The following is an 18,445-nucleotide window of genomic DNA, read 5'->3' on the forward strand; positions in this document are numbered from 1 at the left end:
TTGTTAGGAATTTTTTTCCATCCTAAACTGATCTGAGCACTTGCAGTATAACGTAATGATATGGTGCATATCATTAAAAAAATAAGAACACACATAATTGATATCAGGTGAAACTGATTTTATGCAGGATGTAGCACATGGGTAGAATGTCAATAATGCAACTGCTCACACACCTCCAATCCATGGGGGGAGGGGTCCTTTCCTATGGAGTCCCTCACCATGATTTCTGGTGCTGAAAATTAAAGCTATGGGCTTTTAAAATCTTATGGAATTTTACACTAACAAGTCAGAGGAGGTGGTACGCCGCTTCATCTAGTCATGCAGTCATTGTGCTAAATCACACCCAGTTAGGCTGGCAGTTAGGTAGGGTATTAGGCTGACATCTGACAGTGAGGGACATGTCGGTCACACAACACAGGTTCTGATTTAGTGTAATTACTACGTGACTAGATGAAACTGCTTCCTGACCCTTTAACTGATTAAAGGGGTTGTCCCATCACAAGGATCCTATCTATACTGCTTGTTAATGTGGATGTAAGACTTTTCCTAAATACACTGCTTCAGCAAAACTGCTTTGTTTGTCCACTATCTTACTTTATTCAATTCATTGTTGACACAGCCCTTGACTTATCTGCTCAAAAGTCAAGTGATGTATCTGCTGCTCTCAGGGGGGAGGGAGGAGGGGCTAAGTGCACGGGAACGAGCCTGTGTATCTAGCTATTCCTTTGTCTACACCACGTGACCTAGCCTCCTGTTAGCAGATAGGGGAGAGGAGCTGCTTTCATTTCTGAACGTCTTCTGTTCTCCCAGTTATCAGGCTAGCTAATTCAATTGTGTTCATTATGGCAGCGACAGGCAGTCTCTGTATGTAACACAGAATGGAGTTGCTGCTGCCTGTACTTCATAGTCCAATATGGGTGGGTGGAGCTATACACTAATTTGGGGGTGGAGCTAAACAGCAGGTTTAATGTGAAACCCCGCCCACCAAATAATGCAAGAAACCAAGAAGAAAGAAGATTTTACAGCAGTGAAGACTGGTGAGTATGCGACGTAGGAATACCCCGTTAAGGCTGTCCTTACACGAACACAAATGGTCTGCAATTGTAGGTTCTCAATTGCGGACCATTTGCGGACACATTGTAGTCAGTGCAGCCTCTTACATCACTGGATATTTTATCCGTGGTGTGGTGTGTCGTGCTGTGACCGGGGTCCGCACTGAATACCGCAGGTCCGCAAAGTCACAGACATCACGGCATGAACTGAGACTTTGCGGATGGACACGGACGTCTGCAGAATGACTGAAATAGTGTTGCTGATCAGCAAATTGAGGATCGCAAAAAAAAAACAAAAACAATACTGTTGTGTAAGACCAGGTCTTTAAAAGCTTATAACATGAATTTAAAGCAACAGAAAGCTTAGTGAGGGGCACCATAGGAAATGTTATGCCTTGATGATGCTCGGTCCAGTTTAGAGTGGAAAAACCAGCATGCTCCAAACCAGCAAAAGGAGTACAATAAGAGTGCTTCCTGCCAAAAGATATGTATAAATGACCCAAGTTTAGATCTAAAACCTGAATATTATGATCATTTTACATTAAAGTTATAGGCCCAGACCCTGAAGCTGTAGGCCTCAGATTCTGATAACAGCGTTGTTGAGATTCTGTGTGGATTTAATTGACATCAACCGAACTATCTGCATCATAGCTTGCTTTAGTAGTGCTAAATATGTGTTTTGGATGGTGATTTGAATCCATACAAGGTCTCCATGACAACAGCAGAGTCGACAGACTAGATTGGGTGTCCATAATAGAGCTACGTGTAGGAGTTGTATATTTGTTGTCCAGGTTTTGTATTATTCTTAGGATCCAGTCCCATTCAGGACTTATGGTCTTCTTTTTCATTAAGGTTTGTGAATATCCTGATAGAACAAAGTCCTTAAAGCTCGGAGACTTTGGCTTGGCCACAATAGTAGATGGACCACTCTACACCGTCTGTGGGACACCAACTTATGTTGCTCCAGAAATAATTGCAGAGACTGGGTAAGTTCAGCCTCAAATCTATTATATAATTCACGAGTTATTTTGCTATCAAGACTGCTTATTTTGGAGATAAAGAATATTATTGTGAGATTCTGACCATGACATGAGTATATCTACCAGATAAGCAATCAAAACAGCTGCTATCCTTTATGACCCAGTTCTGCTCAGACGTAAAGCGCAGTTAGTGATCATTGTGGGGGATGGAAGGAGAATATGGAAAGATCACTTGTAGGTGACGAGGAATTAAGAAGCATGTGTCTGAGGAGAAAACCAAAGTATAGGATTTTAATGTCCTAAAATGGATTTCGGCAAAACGTGCTTATGGTGGAGTTTAACCCCAGCTTGAAGATATGTTGCCAATGGAAGGCAGGGACACAAAATTTGCAGCAAATAGGTTTATTTAGAAAAAAAACTGCAAAATAAATAAACCTTAATCTCAGGCACAAAATGAGCAAAATAAAATACAGCCTTAACTTCATACAAAAGAACGACAAACAAAAACCCTGCTCGTCTGAGCACTAACTAAACAATAAGGAACTAACTACTCATGTGGTTGGTAGTAAGCCACATGTACAAACAACAATAGCACAATACAGTCTCTCCAGACTATCATTGTGTCAGAGAGACCCAGGCACCACCTCTACCTCCCTAGATCTGCCATGAAGTGCAGGCTCTGCAGCCTTTTATGGCCCAGGACCTACACCTGGGCTGAGGCATATTCAAGATCCTCCCTGGACCACACATAGGTCAGAAACCTGGGGCTGATATATCAGGACTTCAGCACTGTACCTGTCACCTTCTCACAATGCATACAACCAAGTGAGCCATCTGAGCCAGGATCCAATACTCCATTATAATAATTCTCACAGAGCAGAATAGGAATGCCTCTATATTGAACAGAAATGGAATGAAACTCTGCATTGGAATGTATGAAACACGGAAAGCACTCGGATGTCATCTGTTTGTGACTTGAGTGGTTTCCATAAAAAAAAAAAAAAAACCCTCTTAGCCTGCATACTCGGTCATGTACAGGTCAAATTGCATAGATGTACTCAGGGACACTTGCCTACTATTATCCATGCATAGTACATCAGTTATGTATTATTCTGATAGTGATTATGGTATAAATGTAATTAGATTTGTATATCTTTTTTTTTTTAATTAGCTATGGTTTAAAAGTGGATATATGGGCAGCTGGTGTGATCACTTACATCTTACTCTGTGGATTTCCGCCTTTCAGAAGGTAACATTTCTATTTCACACATACATGCACGGAACGCTAGTTTAGATTTACACTATAACCTCACGCCATAAAACAGATGTGAGTTAAAATAAATATGTTGGGCAAAAGGCACCCCAAATTGAAGTGAGCAGAATGGAGGTCTTGCCCAAAATGTGCCCCAGAATATAACACCTGTACGCCAGAAATCTGGCATAGAGGTATTAATAAATATTCCCCTATGTGTCCTGTTTACAGCTCGAGCTTTGTATAAATACTAGTCCCATGTGTGTTTTACTGGGGGGCTCAGATAAGCCCTGTTGTCATGTTTGATCAGACCTGAGTATATCTGTCTGGAACCATTTCAGAGCTGATTAGTCAGATGCATCACTTGGAATCAATGACCTGTCCTGGTATATAGACAGAACTAACAGCCTCCATCTCATGGAGATAGGGACATCAAAGGACAATTTAGTGAAGCAGCCCTGTGCAAAGAGATGGAAATGTCATAACCTTTCCTCAGAATTATGGATTATTTCTTTTCTTCACAGTGAGAATAATCTACAGGAAGATCTTTTTGATCAGATTCTAATTGGGAAGCTGGAATTCCCTTCCCCGTACTGGGATAACATCACAGACTCTGCAAAGGTTTGGGTTTAAAATAGTAGAATTAAGGAAATGCTCGATACAGTGGGTGCACTAATATTATAGGAATATCCAATAACTAAAGCACCAATTGTAAGCAGCAAATACTAGTAATTAGCCATTTTTAATACAGTCCAGGAAATTCTTATATGAATTATATGACCAATCCTAGTCTGTAGCCTCGGTCACTTATGTGATGGTTGTCTAGAGATATGATGTGACATCAGTGACCTCCAGCGATTGGATGTCTGATGTTTATAAGGGGTCTAGCGAGACTGGAATGAGTAATGCCCCCTGGTCTGTCATCAGTAATTTTTATAATGAGCATGTGAAATGTGCCACCATGTGATTCCAGTGTGTGCAAAATCAGTGTTAAGGAAGAATGATTTGGTCTTTTACTTCAAGGGATGCCAGGAAATAGGAATTGTAAAGCCTATATATGTATGTGCAGTCATCATTATTGTTTGGATTTGTGTAATTATTGCAGTGTATGTCAGTATCAGTTGGTTTTATTGTAGATGGCGCCTCTATCCCAATAGTTTTCATTTTTAATAAGGCTCCATTTACATCTGCATCAGAAACTCTATCACCGTGTCTGCCTAAATCCGTTGAGTAAAAAAAGTCACAAGTGACTTTTTCATCCGGTGCTTTCAGCTTTAAAAGAAAGGACCTCATTAGGGTCAAAAGGGTCTGTCGGGCTCCGTATGTGTCCATTCTTTTTGCAGTCTGTCTGTTCTGGTTCTCCAACAGACCAGAACGATGGACAGCCCAACGAAACCTAGTAGAAACCTAGTGTAACATTTACAGCTCTTTTCCTAATTTAGGTAAAGTATTTGCCTACTGGCAAGACCGGTGCCAAAACCTTCATCTTGTAGCTATAATCTCAGTAGACTTATATTATACTTTGAGGGGTCTCCATTATGAAATGTCAAAAGTATATGTGACTTGCATAAAGCTTCATCTGGACTGGTCAGTTTTCTTAAAGCGGTTTTCCAGCCCCAAATCATTTTGTCATCAGTATATGATCTATCAGGGTCCAGCACTGGGACCTTGCACAGCTCGGCTGTTGCAGCTACCGGATGCTGTCAGTGGATGGCAGTACATGCCACACCACTTCTATTCAAGTAATAGAAGCATCGCTGCAATTCTCCAGTACCACCACTAGGCAGTTAACAGGGCTGCTTACTTGACTAGCAGTGGTACTACATGAGCTCCATGTGCACTAGCAGCTTACAACTGATCATAAACTGATGAACTTTCCAATGGATAGGTCATCAATATAAAATATTAATTTGGGGCCAGAAAAAGCCTTTAAGGCACATGAAGGACAGACACACTGAAGAATTTATGTCAGGGAAATGACTTACCATTGCAAAGGTTTTAAACCCACAGCATGTCAATTATTGCTGCAGGTTTGGCACAGCATTTGTATGAGATCTGTTTTCATCTCATGCACAGTGCTGCTACTATAGATCGCAACAGCAGATCAGCTACCACATGTAATTACTCCTTATGTGTCCCCAGCCTAACAGGGCTGAAGAGATGTGCACCCCATTATCTATCATTCAGTGCATGTAATAATGTATTGCTGAAATCAGTACTGTGACAAGTAATGGAGACAATTTCTTTCTAGGAGCTGATCAGTTGTATGTTGCAAGTAAATGTAGAAGACAGGTTCACAGCAGATCAGATCCTGTCTCACCCCTGGGTGTCAGTAAGTACAATGCCTCTATTCATCTCCATTTCATTTTCCCATCTTATAAAATGGAATGTGAATAAGTTACTAGAAAGAAAATAGTTTTCATTCCGCTGCTTGTTTAAGGAACATTTTATTAAATAAATGGTGTACAGATTTACAGTCCAAAGCATTGCGTCCATCAGATTGAGACATAGAAGTTTGCAGAGTTACTTTCTACAAAATAAACCTCACCACCAGTGTAGACGTGTGTTTTTAGAAAATGCAATTTCAGCAAAATGATCCACAAGTCAACAGTTTACCCATTATATATAAGAATAAAGAGAATGAAAAAACACATACGTTATTTTGTAGAGTCATTTTAGCAGTACACATTAAACTAAACACATGTGAAGTAGGTGAAAAGCTAAAGGAAAAGGAGGAACAATTCTCTGAGGTTAAGAAGATGCGGTCAACACTAGAGATGAGCGAAAGTGGTGAAATATTTGAGATTCGTTTCGAGTAGAGTCCCAATATTCGACTACTCGATCGAATATCGAATCCCATTATAGTCTATGGGAAAAAATGCTCGTTTCAGGGGAAACCACTACTTTACTAAAGGAGAGTCACCAAGTCCACGAATAGCAGGAGGAGAGTGTTTAGGAGGAGCGCTGTGCAGTTAAAGTGCACGGACCCCATTATAGTCTATGGGGTCTGTGCGCTTTAACTGCACAGCGCTTGCAGTTGTACTGATATCCTGTTCGGGGGGGGGGGGGGGGGGGGTCCTCCTAATCTAACATCAAACCACAATGGAGACTGCTGTGGTCCGATCTTAGACTTCGCCTCCTCACAGACAAGCCTCTGGCAGAACCAGCGTTGATTGGCCGAATGCTGTACACTGGCCAATCAACGCTGGTCAATGCATTCCTATGAGAAAAAGTCAGCTCCCACATAAACACAAGCTGCCAGCTCTTCCCGACTAGCAAGGACAAGCCTGCTGCAGAACCAGCATTGATTTAAATCAACGCTGGTTCTGAATCAAATCTTTACTGCGGATAGCGATAGTATTCGAACGAGTACGAGTATTTCGAATACCGTAGTATTCGTTCGAATACCTACTCGATCGAATACTACTCGCTCATCTCTACTGCTTAACTTTAAAGTGAATCTGTCACTAAATATACTGTGTGGGTAGTATATTATAAAAATAAGTGGGCCTAAAGATATTGCGCTGATTGGATAATAACAGGTAGAAAACGCACACAACACATATTGATGAGCATTACCAATGTCTGATGGCCAAAGGTGATACACAATAGATGTCAATCATTGGTAGGGGGCCGCAGGAGCAGAACAACAGACTAACTAGTTTGCTGTATACTTTTTCCTTGGCACTATTTATATACTGCTTAGTATGTAAAGCTATTCACACCTGTTATGGTTCTATGCTTCCCCTATAAGGCAGCATAATTATGTTCATGATACATCTACTTTAACATACTATGTATCTAGCTTTTACAACCTGTATTTTGTGAGAAGCCACATGGGTAGCGGCAGTATATCTGATAACATTGTCAGTTAATGTGACCCCTTTTTCTACAGGATGATGCCTCTCTGGGGAATGATATGCAGGTTGAAGTCACAGGTAAATTAAAACAGCATTTCAACTCCTTACCCAAGGATAATAACACTACAGCTGCCGTGTCGGTGATCATGGTGAGTATGGTTTATTCTTGGCAGTGTTAAAGGCTTGCTTTATGATGCATGTGCCTATCCACTTTACATAGAAAGGTCAATGCATTTACTACAGCCTGGAGCTGATGTCTGCGATACAGTTTTCTCACCATAACTTGCAACAGTTTGAAGCTACAAACTTGTATTTTACTTTGGACATCAGAAATAGCCAAAATTAGGTGGTTTAGGACATAGAGGAGTCTTTAAAACGAGTTTTCCCAGAAAATATATTTTCACCAAGCGCTAGACCTGGAGTCCTGAGTCCTAGTGATTCTTGGTGTCCCAGTAGGGGAGTTCCACATTGATCATAGATTATCACTTATGTTATGGATAGGTGACAAATGTCTTTTAGAAGGTCCCTACCACTCCATGTACCAGACTAAACAACCATTCTCCTGAGTATGTTAGAAAATGTTTCAAAAGAAGTGTTCCTAGAAAGGGGTACAGATGTAAAAAGAAGCAAAAAAAAAAAAAAAAAACAAACACCTTAAATCAAATCCTAGCTTAAAAGTCTATTGGAGACAAATAAAAATGTGATTTTAGTGGTAGAAAGTCTATGGGCCTATTCATCATGCCTTAAATGCAAGTTTTCTAGGGTACAAGGCATGTTAAAAGTCACAATTTTTCCCCCTATTTCACTGCAACCAACACTGTATAAGAAGTAAAGGGTCACTGCTGCATGCTCCTACAAGGTTTTACTAGAACATTGATGCAAATAATGGCTGCTAGGGACTGGTGTCCATTTCAATTTCTCCTAAACAGACCACCAAGATGTGCCAAAATAATAATTTTGGTGAATGTCACTCCTGTGTATCTGTTTATTAAGACTGATGTACTTTATCAGATCAATCTATTAAAAGTAGCATACAGTTATTACATGAGTCAGGGCTGTTTTATGTATTTCATGTTTCCATGACAGGTTGAATGTCCAAATGCAAAAGTAAATTTTCTTTTCTTCTTTCTGCCTATTGAATTAAAATATGCAGAGTTTCAACTAGGTGCATTTTCACATGAACAATTTTCTATCCAAGTGCTGTCTGTTAAAAAAAAAAAAAAAAAAAACGGACAGAGAACAGACCTCTTGTAGTGAATGGAGCTATTCATATCCACCTGTTGTGTTTTTTAAAAGATTGCAGCTCACGAAGAAAAAAATAGTTGTTGCATGCACTATACTCTTCTCATCCTTTCTCGTCATTCGTGTACTGTCCATCTTTCATCCGTTTTCACATATTCATAGCTCTGTGATGTTGAAAAATAAAGAACACATCATACGTTTTTTCACTTTGACTCACAGATTGGACACGAATCAAGTATGGAAATACACTAGGATGTACAATGTCCATTTTACATAGCCCTCCATACAGATTGTTTATGTGAAAGAAGCCCAATGAATAGATAATATTTAAAATTGCTAAGGGAGGATGTACCCACCCCATCAGTACCATCTGTCTAAGGCTACATGTACACGACCATGTGTTTTGTCAGTCTGCTATCCGTGTATTTAACAGATAACTCACCAATCCATTATTTAGTTATGATTTCATACACAACAACCATTTACTATCATGGGCCATGAGTCCAGAGGCAAAACTCAGGACAGGTCCTGTTCTTGTCCATTTTGCAATCCAGGCTGTTAATTGAAATTTATGGGTTCGTGGAGGCCACAGACAGCACATGATACCATCCATGTGCCAACTATGCCATTTTCTCCCATGGACTTGGTCATATGCATGTAGCCTTAAACCTCTTTCAAGGTGCGACTTTCTTCATTTTTGGGGGTAAAGACAAAAAAACTCGCATTCTTATTGTTTACCTCTTTACTGTGACAACTTGGTAAATGGCTCTCTCTGTTCCATAAATACATGAACTAATTTAGATGGACGTCTAAGGTCTCAAAGCATTCATAAAGAGAACTTGGACCACATTTTCTAAGCTAAAGTAGAAGTGCTGAAAAGGCCATTGTGGGCATTTATGGATTTTATTGTGGTGATGTTTATTAACAATTTCTATTTGTGGTTGCATGTAAAAAAGAGTATTATTGATAATGAAAAGTTATGCAACCATTCTACATCTGTTGTGTTCCAATTCCTTATTATTACCAGGATTTCTCTTTACTGTCAGTAAGTGAAAACAATGAGGACATATATTGCACTAATACAGTAAAATGGGATGGTAGTTGACTACATTTACACCTAATTTATTAAGTCACACAATTGTTAATAAATGTGGTGTTTGGGCAATTGTCTGACCTTTTCTGTATCAGCGTTTGCTCAAAGATTGCACAAACATTTAAAAAAAAAAAAAAAAACTTTACTGTGATAAATAAGTTTGTAGGTAATGTATGTTTACAGCTTAACCGCATTGACTTAACACATCTGTTTCCTTGGAGTGAGAAGACAAACTTTTGCACAGATTTGCCACAATTTTAGATACATTATTTAAACCTATTTCCATCACGTGATCTACTGTTTTCACCTTGAAGGGTGAACATAAGGTTCCAAGTAATGCACAGCTGCAGACTCAGCTGCAACCGGCAGTGCTTAAGATATTAGCAAAACTGTAAGGCAAACAATAAAAGACAGTTATCAGTGCTTTCACTTAAAGGGAATGTATTGCCTTAATTATTTGTTTAGAAAAAAGTGGATATATTTCACTATATCTACTTTTAATAATCTGTTTTTACTTTCTAAGGCTAAGCCTTTAGAAAGGCTATGCCACACATACCTTTCATATACCTTTTGTATGTTAATCCCCTCAGTAGTTTTTAAATGAGCCGTTTTTATTGATATGCTAATTAGCCTCCACCGTGCACTCCAGTAGTGTCCATGTGCACCCTCTGCTCTCACACACACAGAGACTAGCAGAGAGGCTGCTGCTGCTGATGACTCATCTCTGCTCTCACAAACATAGAGAATAGCAGAGAGTGTTCACAGACACTTCCGGAGGAAGAAGGCTAATTATGAATAAAAAAGGTATGTGTGGAATAGCCATTCTAAAGGCTCTGCAAGTATGTGCTTAGTTAAAAATGACTTTTCCCAATGATAGAGCCCCTTTAAAATTGCAGGATGGAGTCCTTTTTTAAACTATACATAAAATATAAATATAAATATATATATATATATATATATATATATATATAATTATTATTTATTTTATTTTTTTTTTACATAAAAACTTGGTTAAAAAAAATAAGTAAATTTCTGGTGACCTATTCCCTTTAAGTGAAAGCACTGGTCACAGGAGCACTGACTACAGAAATGCTGCAACCAGTACCCAAGCAGTGCAGACCTTTAACTCTGTTAACAGCTAAATATTAGATACTAGTGAACTTATGTGCAAGGACACACATTCAGGTTTTGAAACCCAAACCAAGAGTTGATCGTAAATGGTGAAAATATAAAAAAGACAAGTGCTATCTTTCTCTTTTTTATTTTTTTTAAATTTACTACTGAGGTTGTCTTTAGACATTCTGCTTTTTGCATGTAGTTTTAGGCTGAGGCCCCACATTGCAGAAAAGCAGCTTTTTTTTTTTCTTTTTTCTTTTTTTTTTTGCCAAAGCCAGGAGTGAATTGAGCAGAAGAGATAAGTACTGTATAAGAGCTTGCTATGTATTTCCTATTTATATTAGTATCTCACAGAGGATTGCTTAGAAGATTTTCACCCACTGACAGCAAATGGATGTACAATAGTATGTAACAGACTAAGGCCCCATGTAGCGGGCTGCATCAAAAAATTGCTGTGGAAAAAAAAAACTGTGTCACCAACGCATCACTGTTTTTTTCTACAGCACTTTTCACAGAAAGTCCACAAAGGTTGCCCAACCCACAACGTTTTACGCTACATGGGGCCTTGGCCTTAAAAACAAAACTTCTTACACAAAGGTTGCATTTTATGTACTCAAAACTTAAAAGGCCCTTTAAGGACAGAAATGTAGTTCTTAAGGTTTTCAGATGATTCTGTCTGCATTTCATTTCACAGTTTGAGTTTGACTTGTAACAAGGAACTTCTGACCTCCATATCTTGCATTAATATTGGGCCAGTGACGATGAAAGGAAGCAGAGGCTTGGTATACAGATATATTGTGCTCCACTATAATAAGAAATATTCTGCATGCCCTTATCTTGGCTTACTTCCTTTACACTGCTCTTCAATTCTTGCTTGGGGAAAGTTTAAATTGGCTTACAGCACTGCTTACTTCGCAAGTGTCTCAGAAAAGGATTTCTGCTAACCTAACAGACTTCTGGAATGAATACTGAACAGATTTAATTGTTATTGTATAATTCTCTCCTGTATGTTCTCTCTTAAGCCGGCCATACACTTTAGAACGTTCACCCTATAATGTGCGAGCGGAGAAAACCCCAGCCAAACACACAGCAGTGGCTTATCTCCCTGAGAACAAAAGGGTCAGGCAGTTGAAACCCAACTCAAGATCCTTATGTCCCGTCCCGTCCCCCCCATCTGCTGTCTGGGGAAAGCCGGACGCCTCCATACATATTAGATGGTTAGCCGGTCTTCTAAAATACATGACCCAAAACTGCAGGAGTACATCTTATTCTTTTCATTGTCAAATAGCTCCATATTTTATTCTATAGAGGAGGCTATGAATGGAAGGACTTCTCATATAATGGATTAAAAGTATAGCCATAGTTTAATAAAAATAAGTAAATGAATAAAAGTAGTGTGTATGGTGAATGTTTGGAGCGGCGAAGTCAAACTGAAACTATAACACAATGTTAGTCATATCTGTATAGGAGAAATGTCTTTCCTTAAATCCCTCCATTTTTAACCATTATATATTTTCAAATATTTTTTGCCAAATAAAATTTAAAAAAAATAGAATTTAAGCCAATGGTACACATACATTTTTCTTTACGGGTACTGTACAGTGTTGTTCTTGTTCCTGAAGTCATTTAGTACTGTATTAAATGTTCAAGACACTATAGATTTTCTTATACGCACAGGGTGTTATAGCTTTCTTTGAGGTTTAGGATGGTGCACTGATAGTGCTGTATATATGTGTGACTACATTGTTGTTTCTATTGTATTCAGTGTTGTTGACTTTGCTTTTAGTAAGTCTAGTTTCTATCCCTTGCTTCTTTCCTCCATTCCTCCTGTTTCCAAATGCCTGCCTTGCTTCCCCTCCGCATAGGTCCAGGACAATGGTATGTACTAACTGCATCTGCAATGCTTTATCTGCTGCATAAATACATAACATAATACCCTGTTCCACTAGAGAGAAGGAGATATAATAATGCCTGTATATATAAACTGTGAGATCATATTAGTTAGGGGAAAAAATCCAAAAACTCAAGCATGATGTTGAATGAGAGATTTGTCAAGCCATTAATACCAAATCTCTGTTGCTAGTAATAATGAATATAAGAAATTATCCTGGGTTCAAACCCGATGCATTGCAGTGGGCATGGCTTTCCACAATGTGGATGAAACCATAATTGCAGGCAACATACCATGTACCCAATGTCAGGTTTCACTTGAAGAGTGGCATGTTGGCTTACCTGCTGATATTACCCTCTGCATGGCACTTATGTGAGTCGCCATTATTTATTGTTGACTAGGTGTAGCATCAACGTTAAAGGGATTTTCTGCTTCAATAGATGAAGTTTATTTACTGTATAAAGAAAAATTATGCACGCTTCTATTGTTTTATGTATCGACTAGTTTTCAAGATCTCTGTTTACAGTTATTAAATGGAAACTTTCATTGTTTACTTCTGGAGAATGAACATTTGTGGACATGGGATCACATATGTGCATGGCTCATTACAAGAGAGATGGATAAGACTAAATTTGGCCAGACACAAAAGACCCTCAGACCTATGGCACTTCCGCCTAAATTTGGTGAAATCAACCAAGAATCTGATGTCTTTGGTTGTCATACATATAAGATAACAGCAGATACTGCTAAAATATCCAGATATTTGTCTGTGTAGATTCAGGTTATCTGGTGTGTATGGCCAGCTTTAGGACACATGGGATGGGTCACCTATTGGATTTCCAAAGCATCCCACAGCAAACTTTCCAGTCCTCCTTCCTTCACAAAATTGGCTGTTTTCCACCATGTATTTGCAATTTCCTGTGAGTCTGGACTAACTTTCAACCTTTCCATTGCATAGGTAAAAAGCTATGCCAGAATCTGCACAATAATTGACATACTGGGGTTCAAAATCTGCAGCACAAAACACTTTGCATTGCCATTTTTTATTTTATTTTTTTAAGCGATAGGTGGACGACATGTCTCCTGCCTGCTATACTGCTCAATTCACTGCCACATCAGCCTCTCTGAGCACAGACTGCAGCTCATGGAATTCTAAGGAGAGGGGAGGAGGAAGGGGAATGAGTGAGATGCAGAGATCTACAGTACTATGGGAGCAGACTCTGTAAGAATTCTGTCTCACCAGAGATTTATTTACATCTGTACTGGTAAAACTGCTAAACACTCACTGTTATCTTAGGCAGCATGTGTATGTGCTGGTTTCTCAGTAACTGGACCTCGCCTCCTTTTTCCTATTGCCATCTCCATAGACATGTGTGAACAGCAGCCTGCCTTCAGTGTAGAGCTATCTGCTACTGAGCTGTACAGGTTTGCAGGCAGGAGAGGGCTGATGATAAGTGACAATAAAAGCACTTTCTTCTGATAAGATGTATTATAAAGTTTCTTATATTCACCTGAAATATTGATTCATGAAAAAAATGAAAGTTACTTATTTAACCCTGTGGAAACAGGTCATCTTTACAGTAGCTTAGCTGCTTACAACTTTGTACGCCTCATTTATTCTCCGCTATCCCCCTTATGTATCACATGACCAGGACAGATTTTCATCCCATGGCAGTGAAGTGAACATAGAAATATTCCATTGCTGATAGAGGACTATTGGGAAACTTTATAGAAGTGGATACTTTTTCATTATACAGTGAACAAGTGTTATTTGCTTGAGCTGGATATCCCTTTAAATACTGTGTTGCATGGAAGTGTGCAGCAGCTTTGTTAGTCAGTACAACCTGTTCTATGTGTGTTCTATGAAAACAGTTCCATGTCACTTTGTTTAATGAGAATTTGTTTCCCATGCACATGTGTATTAGCATGTTCTTTGTTATTGTGTATTGTTAGTGTCATTTTCCAAAAAAAAAAAAATAGTAAAATATAGAATCAAATAAACTAAAGTGTCCTATGAAATGACTCACAGTTTGACAATCTGTCGACATACATCTGATTCTCGGGATAAAAAATTTTTAGGAATCTGCTTAATAGTATGGCTGGATACAGAGAAAGTATAAATATTTTCCGAGAAATAATACTACACAAAGTGATCATACAGAAGCCAAGGTCCTCTAAAGAGAGACCATCCACCGCGACGGTCTTGAAGGAAGAGTACATATCTCTTAGTGACCATTATTATTTCTCCTTTTCTTTGCATGCTTATGAACCATGTCTGTTATTACTTCATAAAATGTTTTGTGTGTTCTAATACATTAACCATTTCCTTCTACAGAACACAGCTCTTGATAAACAAGGGCAAATTGTTTGCTGTAAACGCTGTGATGACAATGGTACCACTGACCGGGAGAAAACCAGCACTGTGACGGCATTGGCTGATGACCTTCACCTGGATTTGGGGTCTACCAAATTGATGTGATGGATTCAAGCCTGGAGCAGATTACTGTCCACTGGGCAGTGTGATCGCTAACCATAAGGATACTTGATGACCAAACCCAGTGGGCGATAGCTGTTCTTATTACGACACTTTTTCTTTCTTTTTTCTTTTTTTTTTTTCTTTTATTTCTGAGAAACACTTACTGGTTTCTTCCAGTTTTCATCACATTGAATAAAGGACCACATTTAGACTGATAGAGTTGGACAATTCCTACTTTGAAGAATGCATTAGATGGTCAGTTTCTCAAAGGAATAGCTACGTTGCCATTACGTTTCTGTATTGGTTAATTCTGAAGCGGAAGTGCTGGTCAGATGACTACTGATTTATTAACACTACTAAGATTTTGAGAAGAGGATCGCTACAGCACATCCTAATTTAGCATTGACAGTAGTAGTTCCTTTATTGGGTGGGGGTACAGAAGATTTCCATTTTCTCTATAGTTTTAGTTTTTTAAGAAATCATAAAATCAGACTTTGGATCCTACAACTGCTACAATGTAATGGGCTAAGTTTTACCATTCTGCAGTATTCCAGACCTCTGTCTGATAAAAAAGGGTACATGGTTTTAACAAGGGGGTATTTATTTGAAGACATGTTCTTCCATAGACTGCTGTGTGACTACTTGGTTTGGATCTTACGACTATTTATGTAAAAGTAACTAATTATTCTGTTACAAGATGGAATGTAGAATTTGCTGCATGTCACATCAACCAGGTACAATACCTGATCTCAGAAAAAAAGTGCTACTAAATCAATGAATTTCTTTACATACTATTCTGTTTCCAGATACCCAGCAGGAATGTGCAGATAAGTGGCTAATCTGATACTCTTCATAGTCATACTGGATAGGACCTTCTAGCATTAAACTATACATAAGCATAGACTTATGCTTTCTAAGAACACTTCCATATCATGCGCTCACTGCCTAACAAAAGCTCGAACAACCTACTTGCACACAAAGCGGTCTATAGCTGGTTAGAACAGGCTGCAGTGCATGGTATTAGTTACGCTACTATATATATATGGGGCCTTCTGTTATGAGGAATTATAGGAATCTGCCAATCTCTAAAGAGGTAAAGACAATCATGTTTAATGTGCCCACTTATGCTACAATGGCCAGAAATGTTTGCGTAGTTAGTTGCGTTTGGTATGAGTGCAACAAGAAAGGACAATATTTTTCAGTACAAATCCCCTTGAGATGAAGAATATCATCTGTAATATTGTTTAATGTGATAGGAACATCATAGACCTTATTGTCAAAGGCGTACAAACCATACAGGCAGACAGTATAGTTGCTATGAGATTCTTATAGGGAGTACGCCCAACCTTGATTGGTGCTATGTTCTTTATGACAAAGTGGCAAGAACCTGGAGAACTGTATTGTTAACATTAAAGGAGATGGGGAATAAACCCAAGGGTCATTCAAAAACTGTAGGGGAAACAAACACTTGCCGTCTTGTGACAACACCTGGATCCATACTGGAGTAGTTTCACCGTTAGTAAGGGTCCTGTTCTTGCATGTGTATGCCCCTGTCCAGTAGCCTTCAAGTGTACTAATCTTCCAAGTCCATTAGAATAGTTTTGGATAGTATCCATAGGTGTGCCTGCGGCTCCCTGTTTAGCGGTCTTCTCAGAAAATAGCAGACCAAGGGCTAGCTAACTTAAAGCTGTATTAAGCAATAGAATTAAGGTTATATAATGCTGTTCTTTAACATGGCAAGAGCATATGCAGATTCAACAGAAGGCCAGTAGACATGAAAATGTGGACAGTGAGCAAAACAAAAAAACACTGATATATGACTACTATCCAAAATGTCTAAATATAGTCCAAATGCATACATTTCTTATTAAAATGAATCTGCCTATACGATATGTTATTAAAGGTATGTTTATCATTTTTCGTTTTCACAAATCCGTGCCTTTAAAGGGGTGTTCCAAGACTATGATATTAAAGCTGTATCAGACGAGTACTGTGACCTCTTCACTGCATACTAAACACAGTGCCGTAAATTGTTCAGCAACCGTGCAGGATATTTAAGCTCAGTCTCATTCATTTGAAAGGGACTGAGCTGCATCATGTCTATGTGACTAGTGAATATGGTGTCATTAGACTGAGAAAAAAAAGAAACACTAGTCTGAGTGCCACCGCCTCTTCAAACAGCTGATCAGCAGGGGTCCCAGGTATTGGTTCCCCACCAATCTGATGTTGATGATCTATCCTAAGAATAGGTCACCAGTATCCTAGTCCCAGAAAACCCCCTTAAGTGTGTGCTGTATCCTTTTTAAAGTATATTTCACATATGGAAAGCTGAATGACAAAATACAAATACAAAAAATGTTTGCAGGAAAGTTGACGTGTGACAAACTGGTCATTTATAGTCTTGTAACAAAAAAGGGGAATTATATGAATCATGATTTACAACCTTTGCCACTTTATGTAGCAAGACAACTTCTTTTCTCACAGATTAACAAGAAAATGGATGGAATAAAGGAATGCTCATTGTGTCACAAATAGAAATCTGGCCCGGTCTCCTAGTGCTGTAAACGTACAGATCTATAGTGCATAAGGATGGGCTCAGCAATGGTTTTTTTATAGGTACAAATTGTTGAGGTTCCATAGTATTTGATGGCCAGACCCACAGATTTTAGAGGGCCAGCCAACCATTTAAGGCTCAATTCACACCTGTGCTCAGTCTCTGTTGGGGAATTCCTTGCCCCATTTCACTTAAACTGCAGAGAGAAAAGTTCTGGTGGAAACCCAGTAGATCCCATCCTAGTCTATGGGGTCCATGGGTAACTGCTTTTTAAGCGGAATGGGTTTCTGTTTTTCAGGTCCCCAAGCGGACCCAAAGAACGGAAACTCAAGCGTAGGTGTGAACCTAGTGTAATCTGCATGTGGGCCTCTAACTCTCCCCATGGATAGATATTTGGGGGGTGGAGAGGGGTTGAGCAGTTGGATTTCAGCAGTCCTGAACCTTTTGTCGTCACAGTAAATAAGCTGGCTGCGGCGGTGACTGGCAGTGGCTTACTCCCTACTGAGGACACGTGCAGGTTAGGTTGAGCATGCATGTGTATGGGGGTGGAATGGATAGAACACATGTGCCGCCTACAGCTACATAATATGTATGAGCAGCTTTACTTTGAGAAAACATATGATCTCTTGAGTATTTCTAATACATGATAATGTAAACTGCACTTTACACGACTTCTGCAATACAACAAAACTATGTCATACGAAACAGTAGCCCCATAGCCCAGTCAAGCCTCTTCTACGGACAGCCACTCTCTCCATTGTGATTGTAGCAATTTATAAGACAGAGCTGAGAACAGGAATATTGTCTGAAGGTTCTCCTTATGAATGTTATAGTTTAGTCATTTGGTTGTTTCTTTTAGGCAGTATTGCACTTTTCCAGTGCACAGGTCCGTTTCCACAAGGTATTATTATCTGTTCATGTATTTGCTA

At 39.0% G+C, this 18,445-nt stretch overlaps 1 protein-coding gene across 3 annotated transcripts in view; it reads left to right on the forward strand.

The window, feature by feature from the left end:
• Positions 1-17,727, forward strand: part of DCLK2 (doublecortin like kinase 2) — a 92,872-nt gene extending 75,145 nt beyond the window's left edge. For 2 of the 3 annotated variants that reach the window (XM_075288245.1, XM_075288251.1), the window contains 6 exons: positions 1,905-2,038; positions 3,204-3,281; positions 3,809-3,905; positions 5,536-5,616; positions 7,180-7,293; positions 14,822-17,727. In XM_075288245.1, the coding sequence (XP_075144346.1) occupies positions 1,905-2,038; positions 3,204-3,281; positions 3,809-3,905; positions 5,536-5,616; positions 7,180-7,293; positions 14,822-14,965 (648 nt within the window). In that variant the 3' untranslated portion in view covers positions 14,966-17,727. Of the gene's footprint in view, positions 1-1,904; positions 2,039-3,203; positions 3,282-3,808; positions 3,906-5,535; positions 5,617-7,179; positions 7,294-11,289; positions 11,378-14,821 lie in introns of all 3 variants that reach the window. The other variant, XR_012717546.1, reaches the window with a different exon arrangement.
• The last annotated feature ends 718 nt before the right edge of the window (positions 17,728-18,445 follow it).

This window comes from Leptodactylus fuscus, chromosome 1 (assembly GCF_031893055.1).
Source record: "Leptodactylus fuscus isolate aLepFus1 chromosome 1, aLepFus1.hap2, whole genome shotgun sequence".
In the NCBI taxonomy this organism is placed as follows: Eukaryota; Metazoa; Chordata; class Amphibia; order Anura; family Leptodactylidae; genus Leptodactylus; species Leptodactylus fuscus.